The 25,949-nt window shown below is 40.5% G+C and overlaps 1 protein-coding gene across 1 annotated transcript; it reads right to left on the reverse strand.

Annotated features, from left to right (window-relative positions):
* Nucleotides 1-1,088: 1,088 nt before the first annotated feature.
* LOC136772951 (histone-lysine N-methyltransferase 2C-like) lies at nucleotides 1,089-25,948 on the reverse strand. Its single transcript, XM_066726226.1, is given in 30 exon segments — nucleotides 1,089-1,754; nucleotides 1,849-2,031; nucleotides 2,120-3,085; nucleotides 3,165-3,515; nucleotides 3,595-4,193; nucleotides 4,281-4,507; nucleotides 4,577-4,850; nucleotides 4,923-5,363; nucleotides 5,453-11,999; nucleotides 12,067-12,254; nucleotides 12,331-12,697; nucleotides 13,139-13,291; nucleotides 13,676-14,391; nucleotides 14,475-14,756; nucleotides 14,817-15,026; nucleotides 15,117-15,290; nucleotides 15,364-16,030; nucleotides 16,110-16,213; nucleotides 16,296-16,431; nucleotides 17,730-18,590; nucleotides 19,149-19,273; nucleotides 19,388-19,599; nucleotides 19,688-19,979; nucleotides 20,080-21,820; nucleotides 21,994-22,922; nucleotides 23,001-23,118; nucleotides 23,205-23,670; nucleotides 23,755-23,925; nucleotides 24,007-24,442; nucleotides 25,171-25,948. Coding segments are annotated over 29 exon segments (18,003 nt in total). The 5' UTR covers nucleotides 24,417-24,442; nucleotides 25,171-25,948; the 3' UTR covers nucleotides 1,089-1,661.
* Between the last annotated feature and the right edge of the window lies 1 nt (nucleotide 25,949).

Below are 25,949 nucleotides of genomic sequence, written 5' to 3' on the forward strand. Positions count from 1 at the left end.
TATTAATTTGTTGCATGGAACAGGGACGACCTGGTATCGCCATGAACTTCGAGGACCATTGAAAAAGGATTCAACAAACGCCAGCGTACATGATACAGTGAAGATTGGTCCAAGCAATGGTACAGTATGAAAACATTTCATCTACAAAGATCTTGATGATTCTAAAAAGTATCCATTTTCCAATCTAAAGCTTTGAAAAGTTTTGATGTACGAAAATTTTAATAAAGTTTCTATCCAATGTTTAGTACTTTCCACAAAATATATAGGCGCTTATGAATAAATTATTAAAACAGTATTATGGTAAAATATACGGTCCAACTATATATTTTTCATAAAGTTTTCGTTTATTATCAATAACTTTCAGACTGAATTATGAATAGAATTTCAATTGCCTGTAGTAGCTATTACCGGAATTTAGATTTGCCTAATGCCCCTTTTTGTTTCATATTTATCTGATAATAAAGATTCAAAATCCCTTGGAATAAAGAAATATCTTAAGTGCATTTGTTATAGGCATATAAAGAGCTTTCAATCGAGACTATTCAATAACATTTAAAAGCTTCTTTTAAATAAGAGAACAAATTTTCTTGTAAAAATTAAAAATTTGTAAATAATGGTACTCTGTATGTATAATTACAATGTTTTTTATTTACGTGCATGTTAAGAAAAGCTTTTCCTAATTTGTCATTATCCTTATTTATTAAGGCATTAAATACCAAAGAAATGCATTTATAAGTACATTCTTCATTGTACTAAGTTTCTCTGCAATATTTTCTTAACTTGATAATAAAATTGCATTTAATGAGTCTCCATAATTTTGTAAATACAACAAATACTGCTAGTAATATTAAAAGTTGTATTATGTAGTACTTAAGTTATAAAATCGTTTACGTAGTATGAAGGTAAAATTATAATATCTATTGTATATAATGATTTTAAATCAAAATTATTTTTTATATTCTGAAAATATTGAGCCTTGGAAAAAGTTTACTTTGCTGTTCTGTAAATAATAGTCAAATAAAGTGATTAAAAACAATTTTATTCATCGCTTATTTATCCACGATTATTTTTGGTAGGAGTTGGAAATGAATCTTAATAAAATCTTAAGATTTTATACGGATTTATTATTATATAATCAAATAGTTATAATTGTATATAATTCTAAATTAGATACTGTTACTTTACATAATTCATCTGGTGATTCAAAATAACATGGATCTCTACTTATGTACAGAGATAGTGCAATGTATATTCAATTAATAATTAATAAACGATCTATATTACAATATTTGTCAACCAGCGTCGACTCCACTCAACATACAAAGATACAAATTTTCTTGTGTACATATACGCGACCCACACAAATTTCTTTTGCATTAACGCCTCGCCGTGCTTCTCATATAAGAGTATCCGTAATATACAAGCGATCAATGATTCATGGTTTGTAAAGTAAAACTAACATTGTATAACTTTGGAGGAATGTTGTGATGGCATAGCACCAACTTCACTATAAATCAATTAGTCAAACTGCAATGGCACTTTACAAATTAAATAATGCGTCTATCGTATGTATAATATATATAATATAATATATCTATATTTCTCTCCATGTAAAACCTACCCAATAACGTAGTAACAATAACAACGGTGGATCAAGCTCTTTAGTTCATCCACTTGCGGCAGTTAGGCGCGCCACATGCGCATGCTATCTTGTGCTGGTCATCTTCTATGTCAAATTTATAATCGTATGCCAGCTGTAAGAATCATTAGTTTATTAATTATCTTAACTATTATTCTCCATTTTATTTTGGTTCATTCTTGATTGAATAGATTAATTAATCACCATACCTCTTCTCCACGTGAAATTCTTCGCTTTGCAAAGATAATAATTCTAAGATCTCGTTCTACTTCAACAATTTCGGCAACACAGTTTGGATTGCAAGAATGATTAATGTATCGGGCCAAGCCTCCGCATAGGGTCGCATCAACGACTCTTTCCTCGTCCAGACGAAACATGTAAATTCCACGATTCTAAAAACATATTAAATAATATTAGTAAATCTATCCAAATATCTGCCACTTCTTGAAAAGAAGGGAGGAAAACATTAACGAAAATTACCCTCGCTTCGTATTGTTTCTCCCGAGTCTCGGCCAGTTCAGTCCTAATGATTTCTCCGATATACTCGATGACCATTGTGTGTTTTTCGAGATCACGAGCAGCGTAGAGCCCGAGTCCTTGAATTTTCGATCGTGCAAGATATACATTGTTGCGCCATTCCTGCTTCATCTTTTTGTACTGTGAGCTCTTTGAGTGAACAAACTGCTTGGAGTAGGGACAAGCGAATTCCCCGGCGATAGTCGCGGTCGGGACAAAAGCAGCTCTCGCCGAGGATCCGGTTCTCTGGGTGTGGGGTCTTTTCCATGGCAGTTGATTCCTCAATCGAGCTTCGGTCCTTGCACTTCCGGTGGGATTGATAGCTAATGGCAGTTCGAGCAAAGGATTCCGACCATATTTGAATTTATAATCCGTTAGAGTCTCAATTCCCGGTAGGCTTTCGAGAACGCGAACCACTGCAGGTTCGGTCAATCCAAAAAGATCCTCGCCAGATACGTAACGAGGAAATAGCTGAACGCTATGCGTAGATTTTCGCAGTTCTGCCAAAGGTTCAAGAATTCTACTCCAAACGGCGCGTGGTGTTGCGTCGCGCAGCTCAACATCTTCCTGCAGTGGCTCTTGAACCAGTACTCGAAATTCTGGACGTCCCGATACATCGTGAATCGAGCAAACATATCGGCAACGTTTGTTCGGTCGTCTCATGCTCCAATAAAATCTCACGATTTTATAGCCAACCGGATAAATATAATTTGGCGTATGAAAGCTTGCTAATTGATGAGGCAATAATTGTCCAACGCTCAGAAATATTAAACTTCCGACCCTTAATAGATGATTGTGTTCCGAGTGATGCATTACAGCTGCTACTTGTCTATTCTCATCTCGGTTAACGTAAACTCTTCGATATACCGATAAGGTTGTTAGTTCATTGTCTTTTTCATTCTTCTGAACGTGCTGCGAGCAATACGTACTCTACGAATACATTTCATTTAGTTAGTTTAACTGTTCTTGGTATGTGATTACATTAGCAACAATACTTGTTTAATCTTACCTTATTTTTATAAAAAACACATCCATCCTTCACAGCACAGCCAAGATGATAAACATTTGTGCATCTCATTTTAAAACACTTTACCGTAGCCCCAGGTTTCTCGCAAAAAATACAATTGAGGACAAGACTGTGCTGCAAAGCAATATCCAATTTCATCAAGGCACCGTTTACCGTTTCATAAACATCTTCAGACCAAAGAGCGCAATTCAAATGGACCCATTTGTCAACGTCAAAATTTAAGAGCCTTGCAGGGCCGTCAGCAGTTCCATCCCCCTGATTTTGGCAAAACATGCAGCGGCGGCTATCTTCTGTTTTTGCTGGCACGACAGTCACGCCCATTCGGAATAACATCTAAAGTAAATTCATATAGCTTATTGAAAACTATCCAGAGGAAGTACGAAAATTGTATTTAAGTCTATAAACTACGTACTTCTGTTATTTCTCTATCCGTCGGCTTCTTATATTTTGTTGTAGGATGGATGGCCCCAAGCGACCAAGCTTTGTACCGAAGTCCTCTCCAAACTTTAGTGGGTGGTGGTGGCTCATGCAATTCGCCCGATGATTCTTCAATAATAGAATGTTTCTTTGGTCTTTTCTCTTCCATCAAGTCCTCTCTATTTTCGTTTTTCAAAGACTCTTCATTTTCTAATTTCACCCGAATAAGGTTTTTCTCAGTCTCATCGACTTCCATGCTCTCAGTGTGCTCGTTGGATTGCTTCAGTATAAATCTCTTTTCATGCAATTTCTTAGAATCATCCTCCAATAGCTTCGCATCGACCTTTTGACACAGATGATCGACAATTGTCGCAGCCTTATCCTGTGTGTTAGATGGAGTTCTGTGCATAAGGGCGAATTGCATATAACAAGCAGCCGAACAGAAGCAAAGCTCATCACCTGGCTCAGCCTCTTCTTTACTCAAAAATGGTAAGTCCGATACTTTTTTCCTAATTAAACTACTCAATATCACAACATCGCAATGGCGACAAAACTTCGCTGCGCCATTCAAAATACTTTGTATGTCAATCGGAGCTGCAAAATAAAAAATATTAAAAAACTGTCATTATTCAGTTCATGCGAATATGGTATATTTTTAAATAAAAAATTAAAAATCATTACCTCCTTCTTTTCCATCCTTTCCTTTTGTTCTGTAAAGTCCTAATTTTTGACTAGGCGGAGTAGTGGTACGTTCAACTATTTGGTAACCAGTAGGAGGAGCTATATTCAAAATATTTGCCAAATCTTTAAGTACACCCATTATGTCATCTGCAGCTTGGCTATTCAACGTCAAAGTCACAGTCACGTTTCCACTTTCTCTTAATGGTATAGGAGGAGATTTTCCAATTCTGCAAAATGAAATAATTTAATTTTGTTCTTTTAATAACTATTATTTCTTTATATTTTTTCTTTCTAACCTAGGCACACCAAGATTTTCTTTGTCTTGTTTCGCAGTATCTTTCATGTAGGTAGGTTTTAATCGAATAGGAATCGGTGATATCAATGGTATTACAGGAGAAACACGTTTCAACCAATCAGACTCTTCATCCGATTCTTCTTCTATTAATCTCAAACCCGGGAATCGATGAATGAATTCAGGAATTACGCATTCTGGAGATGAAGAACTTACTATAGTATCAGGAGAATCAATGTCACGACTACTTAATAAAGAACTTTCTTTTTTGTCATCACCTGTAATGGATAAAAAAAATTAGTATATCCGTAATATATAAAGACAACTTTTTTTAACTGTTCAATACTGACTGTCATCCAATTTAAGAGGAGGAAATTCTTGATCGTAAAATCCTCTTTGAGTAGAAACAGGTTGTTGAGGAGGTAATGGATCTAATTCACCGAAGGGTTGTGTGTTATAATGATCTGAGATTCCTGATAATGTAGCCGAACCGTAAGCACCAATCAAATCCCCGGTTCTACTGTTATAGTCCCTCTGACTACCAATTTTTGACAGATCGCCCGAACCAAATATAGGACACACGCCATAATTTCTACCTAAGAGAGGTTCTAGTACAGCCATCGGTTGCAGTTGTCTCAGCTGTATCATTAAATTATCTATGAAAGTGTCATAATCTTCATCCAATCGTGAAACTTTTCTGGATCGTTTCTTTTGAGGTGCCGTAGCCGCATCTTTACCCTGGCTTTGCTTTCGCTTTTGCTGATACTGGCGACGCTTCAGTTTCTTGAGATCTTAATCAAATAAGAAATAAAAATTAAATCCGAAAAATAAACATAAATTTTATACTAGATATAATAAATGCCATCATAGTAGTACATACCAGTTTTGTCATCGATAGATCCATCCATAAGTTCTTCTTTGGCAGCAATAAAGTCTTTGGTATCGGTTAATTGGGTAGGGGTGCCACCAGACAAAACTTCGTCAAGAATTTCTTTTTTTACTTCCATTAAAGGCACTGAATGTTGTGCATTTACACCCTGTGAAGCCTGAAGCTGAGTACCCATTGACTGGGTTACCGTACTAGGCACTGACGGCTGTACTTTATTAGGATTGATAGGTTGTTGGTGCTGTTGCTGCTGAGGTTGTTGTAGCTGCTGCTGCTGCTGCTGCGAAGGAATGGATGCCTGCATCACCGGAACTTGCGAATGTGTTTGCACTTGAAGAGGCTGAACTTGCGTATGAGAAGTTGCAATGGCTGTTGAAGAATGAATCACTTGAGCAGTGGGTGATTGGGAAATGGATTGAATAATTTTCGGAGCATTGGAGATAACCGGTTTGGACTGTGCCATCACTCTCGAAACTGTCATAGTTGTTGTTGCTCTTTGCTGTTGTATCTGACCAATATTGCCTAGAGTTTCATTAACGCTTTTCATGGTTTGAACATTAGTGACAATGCTATCCTGTGCAGTGGTAGCAATAGCTTCATTAGACGCAGGTACCAATTGCTTGGTCGCTATAACCGAAGCTATTTGTTGATTTGTCTGAGATGATACTGGAATACTCTTAATTGGTTGACTTGGTACTGTTTGTTTCACAAAACTGTCAACTGGTCGTTGCTGCGTTAATGCAGAAACAGCCGTAGCCAAGGACACTGTGGTAGGCTTTGTAGGCTCATCTTTTGTGCTTGGCGGACTTGGCGCTTTCCTCGGTGTCATCGTCGAATGAGATAAGAACGAGGTTTCCTTCGGAGTAGTCTGCTTGCTCGCAGAAGAGACTTTTGGTGTCGGTGTCTCGTTTAATAAAGGCGGTAGAAGTGCGGAGGGGGTAGGTGGAACGGGTCTTGCCAGTTGCGCTTCAAGAGAAGGAACCAGTGGCAGACTTGGGCCTTGCGATGAACCAGATGACATTGTGGTGGTGGCACAAGCCGTATTTTGTAACAATTGCTTCAAAAGAACATTTTGTGACTCCTCCATCCGATGTGTAGCGGAATTCTTAGCAAGGTCAAGCTCGGACCTTGATACAGGCGGCTTGTCAAGACTGCTTTGTACTTTGGAAATAATGTCCTCTGCCTCGCGCTTCACTTGTGTGCCTAGAACGTTATCTGTTTCATTAATTTTATTGTCGATAGGTAAGATACCGGCTGGCTTGTACTGTGTTGGTCCAGAGGTGAGCTGAGAATGTAAGAGCGTCGATGCTTGAGACAGAGTCGATTGTAATATACTGGTTGTAACGTTGATGGTGTTAGAAGTGGTGACCATTGACGGTACGATGGTCCCCATACATTGCGTAGGCGTGTTTATTGTCGTAATGGGAGCAGAAGTTGCGTTAACCAGCACGCGGGAAGGTGCCGAAGCACCGGTGGCGCTAACTTGTAATATTGCTTGAAGATTTTGAGTACGCTGAGCGGATGATGGAGATGACATGACGGAGCTTAGGAGACTGCTCGCTTGAGTAGGAATCGTATTGGCTCGGTGTCCGGCTATCGAGGGCTTTGCGGAATTCGTTCCTGCAAGCATGGCATTCAACATTGCGTTCGAGGTAATCGAAATCCCTGCATTCGTTGACAATCTTGGTGTTACTATGGATGACGACTGCAGGATATTGTTATTGGGTTGCGACTGGCCTGTACTGGAAGTAACTCTGGCGAATTGATCAGAAGACGTTATCTTACTTATCGTTGATGTTGCTGTTAGCGTTGATGCGACGCTTTCCTTCGAATGGGATGAATAATTAGACGTGGAGACTGGATCATTTTTTGTAGAGACAACGTTAAGAGGGATGATGGATTGCGTTCTTAAGCCTCCAATCTGTTGCTGATTTATAGAATTTGAGGTTGTGCTGGTACTTGTCGGCAAGACGCCACTAGCTTTTGTCGCAGAAATTACGGATGATACCATAGTGACAATGTTAGCCTGGCTCATGGTTGTACAGCTTTGAGAATGATTGGTTTGCAATGAAGATAGCAATGTTCGCAATTGATGTGATACGTTAACTACGTTTGATGTTAACTCTGTTGGTTTTGATAATGGAGAAAGGTGAGGCACTGTTGTTGTACTTTTTTGCAATTGAGCCACTGTACTGACGATCAGAGGAATTGCTTGCTGAGAAACTGGCGGGTTCTTCTTTGGAAGAACATCGGTGAGAGGTGAGCTTGAAGCATGCGTTTTCGGAGATTTGTTGTCCGGTGACGGAACAACGTGTTCGTTCTCTATCGGACCGTGTTCCAAGTCTAATAAAGAGTCTTGCAAGATATTTAAGGGTAGAGTATCCAAGGGTGCAGGTAGATCATAAATTAAACTTGATTTTCTCGATCTGTCATCTTGAAGAATATCACTGTTAGCCATTTCCGGTTTTGAGGATATTATATTGTGAAGCATATCTAAAATATCGTCCGACGACTCTTCCATAAGATTTTTCTCATCCAAAAAAATGTCTTGCGACATTGTGCTTTTATTATCCTCTTGTTCGGGAACAGTTTGAATTTCTTTCTGTCCATTTGGGGAACCATTGGAATCCGTTGTATCGTGCGCTTCAGCAGAGCTTGATTTAACGACCGGCGTTTTTGCCAATTTTTGCGGATCCGTATTTGAAACAGATTCCTCTTTTGCATCATTATCTGCCATTGATTCTGTATCATTTTCCAATATGTTCACAAGAGACAAATCATCGGCTACAGGAGACATTCTTTTCAAACTCGTTACTTCTGTTTTGTTCTCCAATTTCTTCTCTCCGTTCACGGTATTTTCAGCGGGATTATGAATAGCTTCAAGCATACTCTCGAGCTCGTCCGTAGTGTTCAAAGGATCGGACTTCTTTTCCTCGGAAGATTGCTGAGTGACAACAATCGCATTAGAAGTAGTTGTACTAGATGTGGCGGAAAATTTCTTATGATGCTTATTTTCCACACTATCAGTCTCATCCTGTTCAACATTACTTGTTGTACTCTCATCAGACTTAACATTTTGATTGTCTTTTGGTAAAACTACGTTAACCTTTTTTGGTAATTCTGGAATGGACATTTTTGGCGTGGACAACGTAACGGATGTCGATTGAACATTAACAGCCAATTTTGCAGAATTTATTATAGGTAACGTTTTGATTATATTAATTGATTCATGGCTCGTCAATTGATTACTCGTGCTTGAAACTTGGTTATCTATTTTTGATAATTGTGTGCCCGACAATTTTGAGGGTTCCACATTGGCTGCAACTGCTTCCGATTTCGCTAACATTTGATGCGTCGTTACAACAATATTTTCCAATCCAGATTTACTGCTCAATTTAGCCGCGATTTTGGCATCAGTTACAATGCTTGCCATGGAAGAGGGTAGAGATATTGGTCTTTGATTATTGAACAATTGAGTAGTCCCAATATCTTTCGTCAAAGCCAAACTAGTCACTAGTGCCGTCGTTTTAGTAATAGAGTCTGATACTGTCGATGCAGCAGGCGTCAACGTGCTAAGCGAATTAATATCTTTTGTCGTTAAAATAGTTTGATAAGAGTCAGTTGATTTAGCTGGTATACCAATGTTGGCTTGATGAAAACTAGACGGTGGGATTTGAGCATAAGACAAATGTTCCGAAAGCATAAATGAAGCAGCAGTCTTGTTTGTTTTAGATTCAATGGGTTTACTTTGAGAAATATTAGAAGAGTCAGAAACGGTACTCTCTATCGATATTTTTGGAGCTACCGAATTATCCAGCTTTTCTGTTTCACTGTTCTTACGTAAATTCTTATTTAAGTTCTCTTCGGGAGACTTCGTGCTTGGATTAATGATCACAACTTCGGATCCGCTTACAAGTGAGACCATGAGATCTTGTTCCGGCGATTGGTCCATATAGGAACCTGGAGATGGATTGACTGTAAGGTCCTCTTGATCAGGAGACTCCGGAGTATCAGTAACCGTGAGTTGATTCCCAGCTTGCAAAGTAGTCATTAAATTTAATCTTAATCCTTTCTTATTTCGCGTTTGAGCTAGTGCAAAATCCTCGTCGCTAAGCAGATGTTCGTCATTTTGAGATTCCGCATCCTCAATTTCCAATATTTGTACTAAGTCATGCCCCTGATTTCCGTCGTTGACTAATGCATGGCACAAAGCATCGTTGCTATCTGCCGATAAATCAACAACCATATCAGGTTCAAATAAGACGTATTCATCCTGCATATCGGCTTCAAGAGTTCCTGAAATCACGTCTACTAATTCGGTATCGCCGAATTGCTCGATCACAGTAATGTCATCGCTGTCTCGCTGCGCAGTAGAACTTAAAGTCACTTCTGTATTAACAATAGTCTTATCATCATCGTAATCCATGGTATCTGGGATAGATTCGGCCTTCTCGCAAGGACTACCTAGAGTGAGAGGACCATTGTCCGATAGCGAAGCTGTTGTTTTTGGATCTACGGAGGTTGGCGGGGTTTGTGGTGGAGTATGAGAATCATCGTCGAAATCATTATAATCCGCGCATACCAAGGAGTTGATTTTTGATTGTGATATACCAGTTTTTCTGTGCACCATCACTGACGTGTTCGGTTTTTCCTCAATGCTAGATAAATGAGGCTCCGACGGTTTTGATTTGCTGCTATCTGCTTTGGTCGACCACATGGGTGATCCTCCCCTCAGACCCAGTTTAAAATATCCGAATCTTCCAAAATTTGCAAGCGCCGGTATAGGATTTAAAGGATTGTGTGGGTTACCACCACCTCTATTCGAATGGTCTGCAGAATTTGGATCTTGCTGCATTTGTTGCTGATGAGAGATATGTTGCTGCTCATTTGGTCCAATTACACTACCAGCATTTTGTTGCGTATAGCCGTGTGGAGTTCTAGGTGTACCGGGGTTCTCCACACTCTGGGGCCGATCTGGCATTGCTGGGCTATTGCCAGTTGATTGTCTTCTTTGCATTTGCATTGGGGAACCGCCGACCATTGGACTTCGTGGCATCGGTGAGCTTGGAGTTTGCGACTGTTGAGCATGATGTTGATTGTTCAACTGATGCTGCAGCATTGGTGAAGTCGATGGATGATTACGTTGCATGGGGCTAGGAGGTTGGTACTGTGAAACCATTGGAGAACTTGGAGGATGCGTGAGCAACCTAGCATTCATTGGGCTAGGCGGTTGAGAATTCTGACTGAGTTGTTGCTGCAACATTGGAGATCCCATCGTTTGCTGTACCATTGGACTTCTTGGCATCGGTGAGCTTGGTGGCTGTCCATAGTTCTGCTGCATTTGCTGATGCAGCTGAGGACTCGGAGAATTGGCTGGTTGAGATACCATTGGAGAATTTGGAGGTTTCTGCATTATATGCTGTTGCTGTTGTTGTTGCTGCTGCTGCTGTTGCTGCATTTGTAAGAATTGATGTCTTTGTTGAGCAATCTGCTGTTGCTGCTGAAGCATTTGTTGTCGTTGTTGAACCAGCTGCAGAGTTCTTTGCGTCATAACATTTTGTCCATCTTGAGAAATTCCGTTAATATCATGTTGTACCTGCTGCTGCTGCTGTTGTTGTTGCTGCTGCTGTTGTTGTTGTTGCTGCTGCTGTTGTTGCTGCTGCTGTTGCTGCTGCTGCTGCTGTTGTAGCAGTTGTTGTCTTTGAAGCATTTGCTGGTGCTGTTGCTGTACCATCTGTTGCGATATCATTGGCTGTTGAGAAGGCTGTGGACTTCCCAGTGGAGAACGTTGACCATAAACAATGTTTCCCTGAATTTGCATTCGGGGACGTTGCACGGAATCAACTATTGTTGGTGGACGAACGAAGCGTTGCTGTATAGTATGCATTCGAACTCCTTGGTCTCCAATGAGTTGCTGCGGACTGCGAGTATCTTGTGTAAAGGTACCAGGGCTTGTAACAAGTCTTCCTGGCATAACGGCACGATGCTGGGGAGATGTCATTCTTGTAGTAGTTGGTCCACAAATTCCCGGAGAGGGCATTGGACCAGGACTGAACGGACTTTCTTCACCCTGCGAGTGGGGAGTTCCAATTCTAGGTGATTGCTGCATATTGTGCGGCGACATGGTGCCCGTACCTGCCGAATGCGGGTTGCCAGGACTATGTTGGAGCAACGGTGGATTTGGACTATGTTGAATAATCGGAGTTGCTGGCGAATGTTGTACCATATTCGGAGGCACACTTCCTGGTCCAGGACTCCGCGATATCAATGCTGCAGGACTGTGCATGGGTGAAGAATGTTGAGATGGAGACATCAATGGCGAGCAAGGTTCACTATTCTGAACTTGAGGTTGCCGTTGTTGTTGCTGCTTACTATTATACTCTTGCATTAACATTCCATGCTGTCGCGTCTGTTTACGACTAGCGTCCAAATGTTTCTGCAAAATTGCTTGCTCGCTAGAGACTCGCTGCAATTCGGCCGCATCATTTTCAGTCAACTCGTTGCCAGATTTCCGCAGCTGTCGCTGTTTACTATTCAAAGACTAAACAAAAAGCCACATTATAGTAACTTATTTACAAAAAAATAATTGTTGGTTATTTAGCACATACTTTCTTCGCCTTCCGCAATTTTTGAACTTCCGTTTCGTAATATTTCAATTGCTGGCCTAAAATTTGATGTTGGTGGTTCAACCATTGCTCGTACTGTACTTGTACTTGACGATCTTGTTCATTAGTTATCGTCTCAGGCGGGGTTGGCGGAGCAGGAACTTGAGGAATATTAAAAGTAGCTATTCTTGCTGCAAATTAGAAATTTGGCGTATTAGATAAGAAATAATTTTATTAAACTGTTAGTTGACATCAGTGATTACTCACGTTCGGGTGGAGTCTGAGTTGCAATAGGCTGTCTAGGTACTTGAACGGCTAATTTAGAGGCATCTGCCACTGTTTGGGACCAGTTAGTACCAGGAGCCGAGGGCGGCCTTGGCGTACAAGGTGGTCTTATGATAGGCATACCTCCACCGGCTACAATTCCTTGTGGAGGAGATGTCAAAGACGATGTACCCAAAACATCAGCCCTAAGCCTCTCGAACTCGCTATCGCTCAGCAATGGGCCTCCAGGAGTTACCGTTTCAACCTGCTGCTGTTGTTGCTGCTGCTGCTGTTGCTGTTTTTCCTGTTCTCGCTTCTCTTGTTCCAGAAGCTCTTCTAGTAATAGTGGTTGCTCCTGCGAACATGACTGCTGACAGTTAAGGTCACTTTCAACTGTATCAAACATTAATAATGAAAGACAAGGAAAAATTGTAATAGTAAAGGTAAAACGATAAAGACGAGACCTAATAAATAATTGATCAATCACGTTTAAAAAATGAAAACCACGAGTACCATAAAAATAGCTAAGAAATTCAAATGGTTTAATTTCAATTGAAAAAAATGGTAATCATGCAATATTAGTTGAATTGATAAAATTCATACAATAGTGACAAACATATACTATAATATATATATAAATATATATACTATACTACGATTATTCTGCCAGCCTTGCATTAAATCCATATTTTTAATTAGTAAATAATTTAGTTTCTATTAATGCATGGCTGGAAAATTTTTAATTTCTATACTTTTTTTTATCATACACTTTGGTGTACGACATGCTACAAATGCCCCAAATCTCGCTCACCTGCAGAAGCAAGGGTCTTCGGTGGGGGTGAGGTGTCATTGTGGGAGCACCAGTATGAACGACAGGGGCCATTGGCGGACCTACCACCGACACTGGGTGCCCTATATGGACTGGGGGCCGCGACAAACCCCGCCCACCTGGGCACAGTCCCATCTAGACATGCACCAACACCAATGCATTGCAAACACCCAGGCCAAAACACACCGTTTTACCAGCCAATACTTTCATTTTAAAGAAATTATTTCTCTACTCCTACTTTTATAGCCATTTTCAATAGAAATGTTGTATAACGTGTTATCTTTATGTGAACAAAAAATTAGCTAACAGCACTCTAAAATCAATCTTTCGATATTTACCTTTATACTAAAATAAAAATTGAAAAACGAAATAGAAAGAGTAATTTTTGGCTATTTTTGTCAAATTACGAAATAGTTCCTTGACGTTATAAAAATTAATGTGTAAAATGTTAAGTATTAAATATAAAAGCGTTACAAAAAATTCACAATAAGTTTATCGATATTAGAGTGAGTAACAAACCTGTATAGGTCCGGGATAAGGAGGTGGTGGTCCGGGATACGGTGGCGGAGGCGGTGGTGGTGGTGGAGCCAAAGGCATCCTTGGTCCGATCATTTGGTTTACAGCCACTACTCTTCCAGCAACATTTGGTACACCACCAAGGCGCATACCCAAACGTTGCTGCTGTTGAACTTGCACGTGTCCTTGTGGCATCCTAGGAGGATGTCCGGGGAAGGTTGAGGGATAACTAACGGTAACAGTATTAGTCGAGGTAACGACACCGACAGCACCATCCGGTGAAACCAAACGAGTCCCTGGTGGCATAGGTCGTCCCATAGCCGCGGCTTGCTGAACATGCTGATGCATTTGTTGTTGAACCACAGCGGCCTGCGGATGCGTTTGCTGTAAAATCGTTGGAGACGGCTGGGCAGTTTGCGACGTCACCGACACAGGGACCATAGCAGCCGCTTGTGTTGGAACACTTGCTGTTTCGACTAATGTCTGTGCATTAGTAATGGTATTTGTTTCAGTTATGTCCACATGAGCTGTATTAGCTCCACCCAGGTCTGTTGCTTTCGCTACTTCATCTTTGTGTTCCTTTTTCTGCTTTTCGTCTTTAGTTTCCACCTCTACCTGTTCCAAATCAAGATCCAAGATATTTGTCTTTTCACCACCGGTTATGTTGTCCAACTCAGGATCCGCGTACTCCAAAATATTGAAATCAGCACCCATTTCGGCTAAATAATTTAATTCGTTACATACTTTTGAATAAACAAATATTACTATTATTGAGTAATTTCGACATAAATACATTACTTACCCAAGAGCTCGTCATCATCCTCCCCTAAGTCTCCTAATATTGCACTTACGCCCTCGACCTCAACCATAGGCGCACCTTCTTGCTCCAGCTTTTCCAATTCAGCTGTTACATTATCAGGGATTTCGGATGATTCTGAGGTGGTAACAGCAGTCTCGGCTACTGTTGTTGGAACAATAGTTGGTCGGATCATTCCTTGCGCGTTGAGCATTCTAATGCCAGGATTAATAGTATCTTGCCCAGTCCTTATTATACGCTGTCCTATTGTTTGATTAGTATTTCCCTCTGTAAATAATAAAAATGATCAATCTATTCATGAATGAAAGAAAAAGTAGAGATATTAACCAGTAAATCTTTGCTGCTGCATAATATCATAAGGTTCATTAAGTCTTGGCGCTGTCATTCGCGGTTGTGCAGTTGAAGCTGCTGTAAAGTGTTGCTGAGGAATCCCTTGCGGAGGCACAGCTGGCCTGTGCAGCAACATTCTCGTTCTAGGGTCGACACCTTGCAATCTTGCATCAATGGTTCCAGATGCAGGATGTCTAGCAGTCATTCCTAGTAATTCAAATGACAAAAATTAATTTTTCCAAGCTTTTCCAAATTATTACTAACTATTAATATTTATTAACATATCGTTAAATATACCTAGAGGATTTCGGATTAATACATTTGGTGTGATAGGCATTCGTGGTCGAACTATACCAGGTGGAAGAGGATGTCTGAATGTGCCCTCTCCGGCATTACTATTAGGCTGAGCATGAGAAAGCTGTACATGTCCTTCGAACGACTGTTGGCCACCTTCGGGAGTCGTTGGTGATTCTGTGATTTAATAGTGGTAAAGAAATACTGCAAGATTGTGTGTGAAGAAAATTAAATATCTCGAATAAGATACCTTGGTTCCAAGATTGATTCTCCACTTTCTTGTTAAACTGTTGCCGTTGCAGAAGATCACGCAATTGCCTATTGACTTCCGGTTGTTGACTAAATACCTCTGCGGTTTGATCCTGTCGTGATTCCGGTCTTGGTGATGGAAAGTTTGCGACGGGAGAAGGTGTAGATGGTTGGTTGCTATATGGATCGGGTGTACGAGAAGGGGCATATACATGCATAACTGGACGAGGGGTTGAGGCATTAAACATGGGACGAGGAGTACCTGGGGGTTGAGGAAACACGTCGCTTCTCGGGGATGTGGAATAAGAAGGTGTACCGGTAATTTGCGATCTAGGGGTCTGGGAGGCTTGCGAATATGCCTCGGAATTATCGAATCGTGAAAAGTGATCTTGTGGTTGCGATGCTGCCGGAGACTGAGGGAAATCGTGTGGCGATTGAGGTGCTTGGGGTGAAAACGGAGAAGGTGGCTGGGTAAAATTATTTGGCATTCCTGGTCGAATCGTCGTGCCTACGGGTCTCGTCACTGTTGTACATTGCTGACTTGGCAATCGAATTCCTTGATGAGGACTTTGCGGAGTTAAGCTCCGTGTAACTTTCATTGGTGGAGCCGCAAAAGTTGTTCGAGGTCCCGTAGATGGAGACGTTAATGGACCTATGTGATTTCCATCCTAAACAAAAGAAATATTTTCACCATAACATATTTTGTAAGCTAGTCAAATATCTTTAAACGGATTTCAAAGTAAATACCTGTGATGTCGACACTTGCAACTGCGTTGTTAGTCCTGCTGTATTATCCGGAGTCAATTGTGTCGTATTATCCTCACTTATTTGCCGATGAACTCTGGCGATAGCTGTTAAATGTAATAATTAATTAATTATTTCGTTGTTTCTACTGGACTGGAGCAATTATTTATAAATATTGATGCAATATACCGTGAACGCGTTGTTCCTGAATAACCTGTTGTTGTAACTGTGCTTGTTGCTGACGAAGTGCTTGAAGCTGCTTCCATTGACGCTCTTGCTCAGCCTCTCTACTAGATCGGTCCCTATTGGATAGTCTATCTTGTTCCTGTTGAAACAGAATTTTATCATTTAGAACAACCTCTTAGTTACCCAAAGATCATTACATCCCCATGTTTCACTTTACTAGAGAAATTAATTGAGTTAAGTAAAGTGAGAGAAGAAAAGATGCAGGATGTAATGAGCTGTTTACAAAAAAGTACTGTTTACGTAAAGTGAGGCATTAATACAATCAGGCAAAATTATATATATATTAATTGGTAACATTCTCCAAAAAGGCAATATGACAATCGATAGGTTTAAAAGATCTTTGTGTTTTTAGTGCTAAAATGCTCCAGGAAAATAACCAGCCACCGTCTAAAATATGTAAAACAAAGTACTTTGATAAACAAAAATTACGTAAATTCCACAGAAACAACCATAATATCACGTCATTTCAATTTATATAAAAAAGCATGCAATACACTCATTATGAAAAAAACAGATTATAGTTATTGCCTTTCTCGCTCGACGACATATTTGCTGAGGATGTGAGAATACAATTAATCATTAAATTAAAACAGATTACGTCCGCTACCGCATGAAAGTCTGAAATAGCTTCAATGTATTGAGCACTAACTTTCATAAAGAAATGGTAAAAATCGATGTTAATTTACAATCAAATTAATAGCATCAATTAACAGGCAAATAATGTAAAGATAAAAACATGATTATTTTTGGACAGTGTAAATATTAATCAAGTTAGATTGTGGAATAAGGCATTTCTACAACACGTAACTATAACACTACTACAACCACCCATAGTAAAATAAAAAGAAGCAAGGTAACGATAAAAAGGAAGATGAAAAAAATGATTTGTTATAAATTTGGTAGGTATTCATCAGCAATCATATGTTGAGTGCGTTTTTTCGGAGGATTCACAAAGAAAAGAAAAATATACAGGAAGTTGGGAGAAACGCCGAATGAAATATAATTCTTATTGACGTAGCAGCCACCCACCAAAATAATAAATATGACTGAAAATGTCTGATCATTCCAAAAGAAAAAAAAAGAGAAAAAATAAGAAGATCTATGAATAAAAATTGAAACATTTCTCGACTATGAGAAACAATATAGAAATGCGATAGCAGCTCGATCTTATAGACTGACTTAGTGATACTTAAATATAGTATGACACAAGAAAGATCTATGCGACAGAGATCAAGCTGTAATTGCATTGTATGGTCGAATAAAAAATTTCACAGCTGATATTGTTGCTCTAAAAACTCAAACAAAGAAGACACTAAATATTTCGATCAGACACGTGGCACAAGGCAAGACACTAGAGGCACAGAATAGGTGGCTCACCATAGCCGTGGACTGTACAGGTACAGTTTGAATAATTGCAGGGGGTGGCGGATCGTAGTGCTCCTGGCTGAGGGAAGGAAGGGTGCGCATGATTTCAGATGGGGTGAGCACTCTAATCTGGTGGTCTACCGAGGATAACTGGCGAACAGGAACTGCCCCCACTATGACACTGCCAGTGGGGGAAGCCTGTGGTACGTTCAGACTGTTAACAATACTGGTGGTACTGATCGTGATATGAGCAGGTGAAGGACGTTGCTGGGGTGATGATGTTTGCCGTTGCCCTTCACCGGCTCCCGTGGTGCAGTTAGAAGAAGAGGAGGAAGAGGAGGAGGAGGACGAAGATGACGAGGAGGAAGAGGAAGAGGAGGATGAGGAGGAGCAGGAGGAAGAAGACGAAGAAGAGGTAGAAGTAGAGGAAGAAGCAGACGATGTTGTGCAAGGCGTGGCTGGCGATTGAGCTACTTTATTGGCCTGGCTACAAGTACTTTCATGGTAAGCCAGGCTGTTAATGGAGCTGATAGAATTCACAGAACTGGGTCTAGGCGAAGAAGAGGGTGTAGTGGACGTTGGAGAAGGGCTAGGGGAAGATGTTAGCTGCTTCGGCGGTCCCTGCACCGCACACACCTCCACATGATGACCGCTGTTACTCGTTCCTATGGTTGACGCAGCCACGGCCATTCCGCTCTTCTCTTGGGGTTTTTCACTGCCCACAGAAGTCAAAAGTCCAATTTGCCTTTGAGCAGAAGCCATAGCTACTACCGGAGATACTTGAGCTGATGTCATAGCTGTGACAGGTTTGGTGATGATGGTAGGTGCGCTTGTTGCAGTGACTGGGGTCGTGCTTGGTATATCCTTGGATATCTGTCGGTTCAAGTGCCTCATTCACACACTTTTATGGTACAAACTTAGGGCTTATGCATATATCTCCAAGACGCATTATACTGGCTAAATAATATCAAATATCGTTTAAAATATCTAAAGGGCGTTTGGGGAGCAATTAACAGGATTTTTTGGCATAATATGATAAATTAACCACAGTTAAATATCAGCTATGCTTGTTACTGTCAATCTAGGACCTCTTATCTCGCTGGGAATTTCAAAGAGAGTGTTGTAATTTTACAATATAATACTTATATATACTATGTATATATACATTACATCTATGTTTTGTCTAAGATTTAAAAATGTGGGTATTTTTTGGTCTTTTATTTCTATGTACGAAATTTAGAGAATCAGCAGGCATCTAGATTATTATTATTACGTTTTAATGCAATAATGAGACATAAAAGGGACGAGCGGTTAGTTTTTGTTAGCACAAAACATAATTCCGAATAAAAAAACGTATGTCACGTTGATAAAAAAAAATATTGTGCCCATTTGCGTAAAATAGGTAGTTAAAATTTGCCGAAAAATAATTACCTGTTGAGTCTTTTTCATACGGATCGCAGCCCTGTTATCGCGTGCTTGAGTCAAATATGGTGCTTTCTTTTCGTTTGGTAGTGCTCGCCACTTCTTCAAAATTTGTTTACATCGCTCCGACCAGGCTAAATGGTGAAAAAAGAGGAAGAGAGATAAAGAGATAGAAATAAAAAATGTTTAAGTCATTCGTAATAAATTTTGTTTCCCATTTCTTCTAAACACTAAGAAAACGAAATTACCTGGATATTCAGTTTTCCATTCTGGATGATTCATATTAGCATATAGGACAGAAGATATAGTAGCTCCAGTTCCTAAAGCTTCATCAGCTTCCATCTTTAGATTACTCTTTTGATTATATGATATTGTTGCGCTTCCTGTAGATGCAGCGCCTTCCTCGTCAGGATTAACCCAGGGGCTTGGCGGCTCCGAAAAAGCGGGACTAAATGGACTACTGTAAAATTGAGATTATTATTAGACAGAGTTATGATGCGTAGATTATTTTAGGTACTTGATGAAACGAGAGTCGATAATTTACTTACTTGCTATATTCCGAATGATAAGGCGACGGGGGTGGAAAGCTCATAGGCGAATTTAAAGTTGACTGCCCTACGGAAGGCAGTGCACCAGGTACTTGTGGTCTACCAATAGGTAGAGCCGGTTGTATACCAGTATGAGGGGACGGTGATACAAGAGGCGTCGTTGTTGTGTTGCTGTGTTGAGGGGCCGGTGCTTGTACAGAAAACGCTGAAGATTCCTGAGACTCCTGCGATTCGTCGGTAAGCACTCCTTTAAATATTTCTTCCACATCTTTACTATCCATATTGGGCAAACCTAATAATGATACACGGAATAATTTAAATAATAATTAGTATGTAAGGGATTTATTGCGATGACAATTAATAATGCAATTTACTAATTAATAAATACTAACCGGTATCCCTGACCATTGATTCCAGATTGAAATGAGGACTAAGTATATCCGTAAGTTCGTCCTTTGCTGCGACTGGGGTGTCGTCCAGCTCGTCCAATGCTTCGGTAGCTTTTACTAGATCCTCATCAGGCTCGTTCATAATTGTGTTAACGAGCTCGTTATCCAGCAAATCAGTCGATATTGGTAAAATATCGGCAAGTGCCTCTGTATCACTCGCCTCATCATCCATAATTTCTTCTCTTTTTATCGGCTGCTCGTTAGGCACTTTATTATCCTCGTCTTTCTCCTGTTTCGCTTTAACTTGCTCCATTGCTCTCAGTTCATCTTGAGACAACTGTATGGTATCTGCATTTCCAGAAGCATTTCTATCACTGTCGGATTCGCTACTACTGTCAAGGTCTTTTTCTTTGGTAGTATCCATAAGATCTTTCCCGAAGAAAGCCTCTTGCATATAGAGAGGAAAACATTCGGATAGTTTAGTCTTTGGTTTTCTTCTCTGTGGTTTTCTTCGTGGCTTGTCGTCTCCTACGCCTACCACCGACTCTGCTGGCTTATCGTCACCATCATCCTCCTTATCTTTACGGGTTCCCCTGATCCTCACAATGAATCCACCAATACCCAATTTTTGTAAATTGCGTTGACGCTTCCGTCGTAAAACAGGTATACCATTTTCCGTGGTGTATATACTAAAACCTTCGGGTGGAGGCTGATCCCCACGAGGTGTCCAGACCATCCCTTCCTTCAATACTTCTGTCGGTTCGTCCTTCACATCCACCAAATCTAGTTTACCTCCATTATCCTCCAAAGAATTATCTAAGCTACCACCAGCTACGACAGATTCTATAGTCGCCATGATGTCTGCTTCTTTGTCAATTAGAGGAAGCATCTTTCTCCTCTTTTTCCTCGTTTGCTGATGCTCGGAAGTTAACGATTTGATATGATTCATACCGGCCTCGGATAAGTACACGCCGTCAACCAGATATTGTTGAGGCGAAGGCTTGTATAGTTCCGGACTACGAGAAGTTGGAGGTGGCGAGCGTGGATACTTGCTAAGTTGCATTTTCGGTTGACTGCACACAAGATGCGGTGGGGGTACATCTCTAGGACGGCACAGTATACAAATGTAACCATCTTCGGCACATTTCTCGGCATCAGCCTCGCTTTTGATAGAGTCGCAAGCGCAATGAAGCCATCTCTCGCACTGAATACACTGTATGATAAGATCGCCTTCGTTGTAGGCATCCTGGCACGATGTGCATGCAGTGTGAGATGCGCAGGGTCCGCACTGCGTGTAATTCTTCTGCCAAATGCTATTAAAACCTGGATCATTGGAGCCGCAAGTTTGACACTGGGCGCACCATTTGCATTTCCAAGTACCACGCGGCACGTTATCCAAAGGTGGATCCATACAATAAATATGATAACTGATATCACAATCATCGCATAGTATCAAACGACTTTCATCGTTTCTTTCCCCGCAACCTTCGCACACTGTACAATCAAGGCACCGCCAACCTTTCTGCAGGATTACTTTTGTCACTTTAACATTGGCGCAATACGGATGATAGCATTGGCCACATTGCGCACACGCGATCAAGCAGCCTTCCGTATCGGTACCGATCGCGCCGCACATTACACAGATATCCTGCGTAAGTACAAATTTATCCTTCGCCGAGCACAGTACTAGCCTGTTCTCCACACCAGGCTCATCTTCTTTTGAAAATGAATCCGAGACTGGTCGCTAAAAGCATTAAGAATTCAGTTGGTAAATGTTGTTCCTTAAAGAAGATCAATGAATAAAGGTATATTTAATACTAAAACTACTATTTAGCGCTTAAATAACTCTTTCCAAACGTAAAAAACGCGTTTGAAAAAATGCATAGGTACGTTTAGTGTTAAAGAATGAATATTTACCTGTAATCCAACACCTGGCACACCAAAGATACCTCTCATCTTAGCCTTTGGACCCCTCTTTCTGCCAAACTCATTTAACTTCTGCCGCTTTTGATAAGCTACTTTCCCTACTCCCTTTGGCCGACCTATTAGTCCACCGCCAAGACCCAATCTCTTCTTGGCTATTTTCGACGCGTAGAATGGTTTACCTTTGCCAAGACCAATTGAATACAAAGCCTCCTCGGAGCCGCCCGAATAATCGAACTCTGAGGAATCTCCCTCTCCATAAAGGCTATCCGTAGACGCGCTCAAGCTCAATTCCCCACCGCCATACTCGTCGGCAATGTCCTTCCTCTTCACAAGCGCCAGACTTTTGCAATGCAAACAAACATAATCGTAGTCAGGCTTTGCCTCTTTTCGATGCTGATATGTCAGAGGATCAGCTTCGGGATCGCACGTGCCGTGTACAAACTTTTTGCACGAACTGCACTGTACCATTTCCCTGTACGCCGCTGCACGATATGCTTTTCTGCACAAGGGACAGGAGAAGCCCTTGTTCCGTTGCTGGTAACATGAATCACAAACGGTGTAATGCGAGTGCCAACGTGAAGATAGACCTGCGCCGGGTGTGCGCGAGCCGCAATCCGTGCAAATGCGACAGCACTTACACTTCCAACCGTATTTCGGAATGGACGTTACGATTGGTCGTAAGCAACCTGGATGGTAAGCTTTGTCGCATCTTTCGCACAACATCACTTTAGAGACATCCTCTGGCTGCCGGCAGACTTGGCAAATTCTGCATGTTATACATTGCCATCCTGCCCGTACACCGGGTAAAAGAGCCAGACCAACGCAACTTCCATGATAATGCTGGCCACAAATGGAGCACATTACTAAGTTTGAAACATCCCCCATTGCATAACATTGCATGCAAGTCACATCGCCGTTCACTGCAATTAAAATTATTTATATACAAATAATTTATCATAACACGACAATCAGTTATGATCGATAAACGTTTCTCTTACGTAATAAAGGAACTTGTCCCAGATGTTGACTACAAAATAGAGACAAACTTTTTGTATCCTGGAAACAACTCGAAGCTGCTGCACACGGTAAATGAAAATAACGATTGCACGATGCCACCTGTTAAATGCACGAATTAATGTGATATTTAGAATTTGTATATTTTAAATGAAACTCTCGAATGTTATGTTTAATAGTAGACTTACTTTACAGGGAATTCCAGCTCCATAATGAGAGCAATAGGCACAACGTCGGGACGAAGCATGTACTACCGCCGTACTCACGAGCTCCGCTACTAACTCCTGATTACCGCTCGACCAGATCGCGCAAGTTTGATGAACGTAATAGTGACCCGTGGTTTCGAATAAAATTGCTATTTCAGGCTCTTCCGAATATCCAACTATCGTTAATTCCTCCACTGGCTCCGTAAAATTTGTTAGACTAGTATTCCTGCACTTGGCCAGACTCTTTTGTCTCCGACAAGTCACCGCCCCAGGTCCTGCTGTACGTGGACTTTTGTCTCCGGTAATTACATCCACTAGTTCAGTATCCTCATCCCTATTCACATTTTTCTCAGGTGTGAAACCCTCTGGGCAGGCTAAACGTAGTAATTCTCCTTGACCTAACTGACTGCGTTCACTTAGGTTACAAAGAGCGCATACTTTCCCTGGCCTTTAAATTAAAAAATATGGAAACTAATTATTATCCATCTTACAAAATTCTAAAAATATAAAAATTTATGAAACAGATTTGTACCACTGTTCCGGAAAGTAAGGTGGCTCTTCCGGAGCTGGCATTGATCTATCTGCGGATGACTCACTGTCAGGAGCATTATCATCACCAATTCTCAAAGGACTCGGAGATTCAGAATGCGTATCATCATCTTTACTTTTAGTCCGACGTGGGATTCCTCTTCCATAACCAAAACTGGTAAATTATATTTTATAATGTTTAAAATGAAATAAGATAATTATATATCATTGATATATATGTAATTAAACAACAAACCCTTTCCCCCTCATGGATCCTCTACCAAATGATCTTCGATTGCCTCCACCACGAGGCATACCTGGAGGACGCTCTTTTCTCGGCCTACCAGGACCACGTCTTATACTCAATGGTTTTCCACCCGGAAGTGGAAATTTCTGGTACCGTAAAGGATCATGAAAAACTTCATCTGGTGTAACTAATTAGAAAAGTAGAAAGCAATAATGATTAGTGAAATTTTTAAAATTATGACAAAAATAAGAGTTATTCATGTATAAGGTGTTACCAGGAGTAGGAGCTGGTCCCAGCAATTGATCTGAGTTTGCTGGCGAAACTGGAATCCCTGTATTTTCATCATCTTCCTCTTCACCGTCTGATGCTTCATCCAGCTCCATTTCCTCCTCACCTTCCAAACGATCTTCATCATCCATGGCACCTTATCAGATGCTATATGTACCTAGACATATAACAAGGAAGAAGTTGGAAAAAAGAAAACACTTGTCTCTTATACAAAAATAATATAACAAACAAAATTGGTTAAAAAAAAACAAAATTTAATTAATTTTTCAGTCCCAAAAAATGGTGACAGACTAATAAATAGTTAACGTAAAATAAAAATCGGTGAATGGCGCTAAAAGTGTGTATGCTCAGAATCGGATGCACGTAAGGTAATTAGTTTTACCTTACGTGTCAGATGTTGTTTTCAAAGCTGTATATTCTTGGCACATTGCGATAATGATCGAAATTGATGAGAAAGTATGAGGAAGTAAGGGTGAAAATGGATATGTAAGGTTTAATGAGGAAAGAGCTAGGAAAAAGGACATACCATCGATGGGCAGGAAGGATCATAGTGTTGGGGGGAGCACGATAGGATGGCGTGCCGCTTGACGATCAGCGCTCATATCCCGCAGCAGTGTGAAAACTTCGACACTTAACCACCGAAAACAGCTCACTAATTATGAAGAATTATCTCGCACCCCGGCTAACTCATCTGTTAAGATTTCACTAGGCATAGAACGTCTTCTTTTGAATAACGATGCTGACGAGCGGTTAGCTCGTGCTGAATAAGGTTGAGAAGAATTTTGTTGGCACGGGCTTAATGCAGCGACAGTACGCCATTGCTATGTCAGGCTTTGGAGGCTATAAACACACCCCGCTTGTGTGCGGTCGAGGGAAATCACATACCTTCCAATTATTGCTGCCTCCCAACAAAGTTCATGGTGGCTCTGTATGCGGAATTATCGGGATTTTCGTCAAAATTTGCACGGCTTATCCAAGTAAACATCTTGTAGCAACAGAAAAAAATGTCAGAAGCTGCTCAAACGGAAGAGTATACGGCAGAGCGGACGAAACGCTACAGTCACGGAGTCCGGATGTTGAAAGAGCAAAAAGCAGCAAGAATGAGAACTCACTTCAATGGTGATTGGTGGCGACATCTTACTGAATCATTATCACTCTCAAAGCAAAGCTACGAAATACAAGCTATACCATACCATCTCAAATATTTAAGGTCCTGGTGGACCACGGACACACACACACAGATCTGAAAGAAATAAAATATTAGATAGAAATTTATCATTTAATTTTAATTAGGTCAAAATTTCTTGAAGAAAATCTTTTGGCGAACAAGAAATTGCATAGTTTAATATCTTACTCTTTCCAGTTGTATACAGGTATTAATAGAATAATAAAGCGTGTATGCTTGACTTAACCTAACACAACCTTTCTATCCATACACGGAATACATGAAAACTATAATCTAAATTTATACACGCATACAAGTGTAGAAAAAAAATGCTAATCAAAACACTTAATCTAATCCTACTACGACAATTCCTCCCTTCTTTTGTTATTTGTTGTAAATCTGACTTGAAAATAAAGATTATTGTTTTTTTGTGATTGTTCTCCCTAACTCGCTTTATTTTACATGTACTTCTCTTTTAATATTAATATAATTACAAGGC

Source organism: Prorops nasuta, unplaced genomic scaffold (genome assembly GCF_024137725.1).
Source record: "Prorops nasuta isolate Cenicafe-Biocafe unplaced genomic scaffold, Cenicafe_Pnas_1.2 PNAS00004, whole genome shotgun sequence".
In the NCBI taxonomy this organism is placed as follows: domain Eukaryota; kingdom Metazoa; phylum Arthropoda; class Insecta; order Hymenoptera; family Bethylidae; genus Prorops; species Prorops nasuta.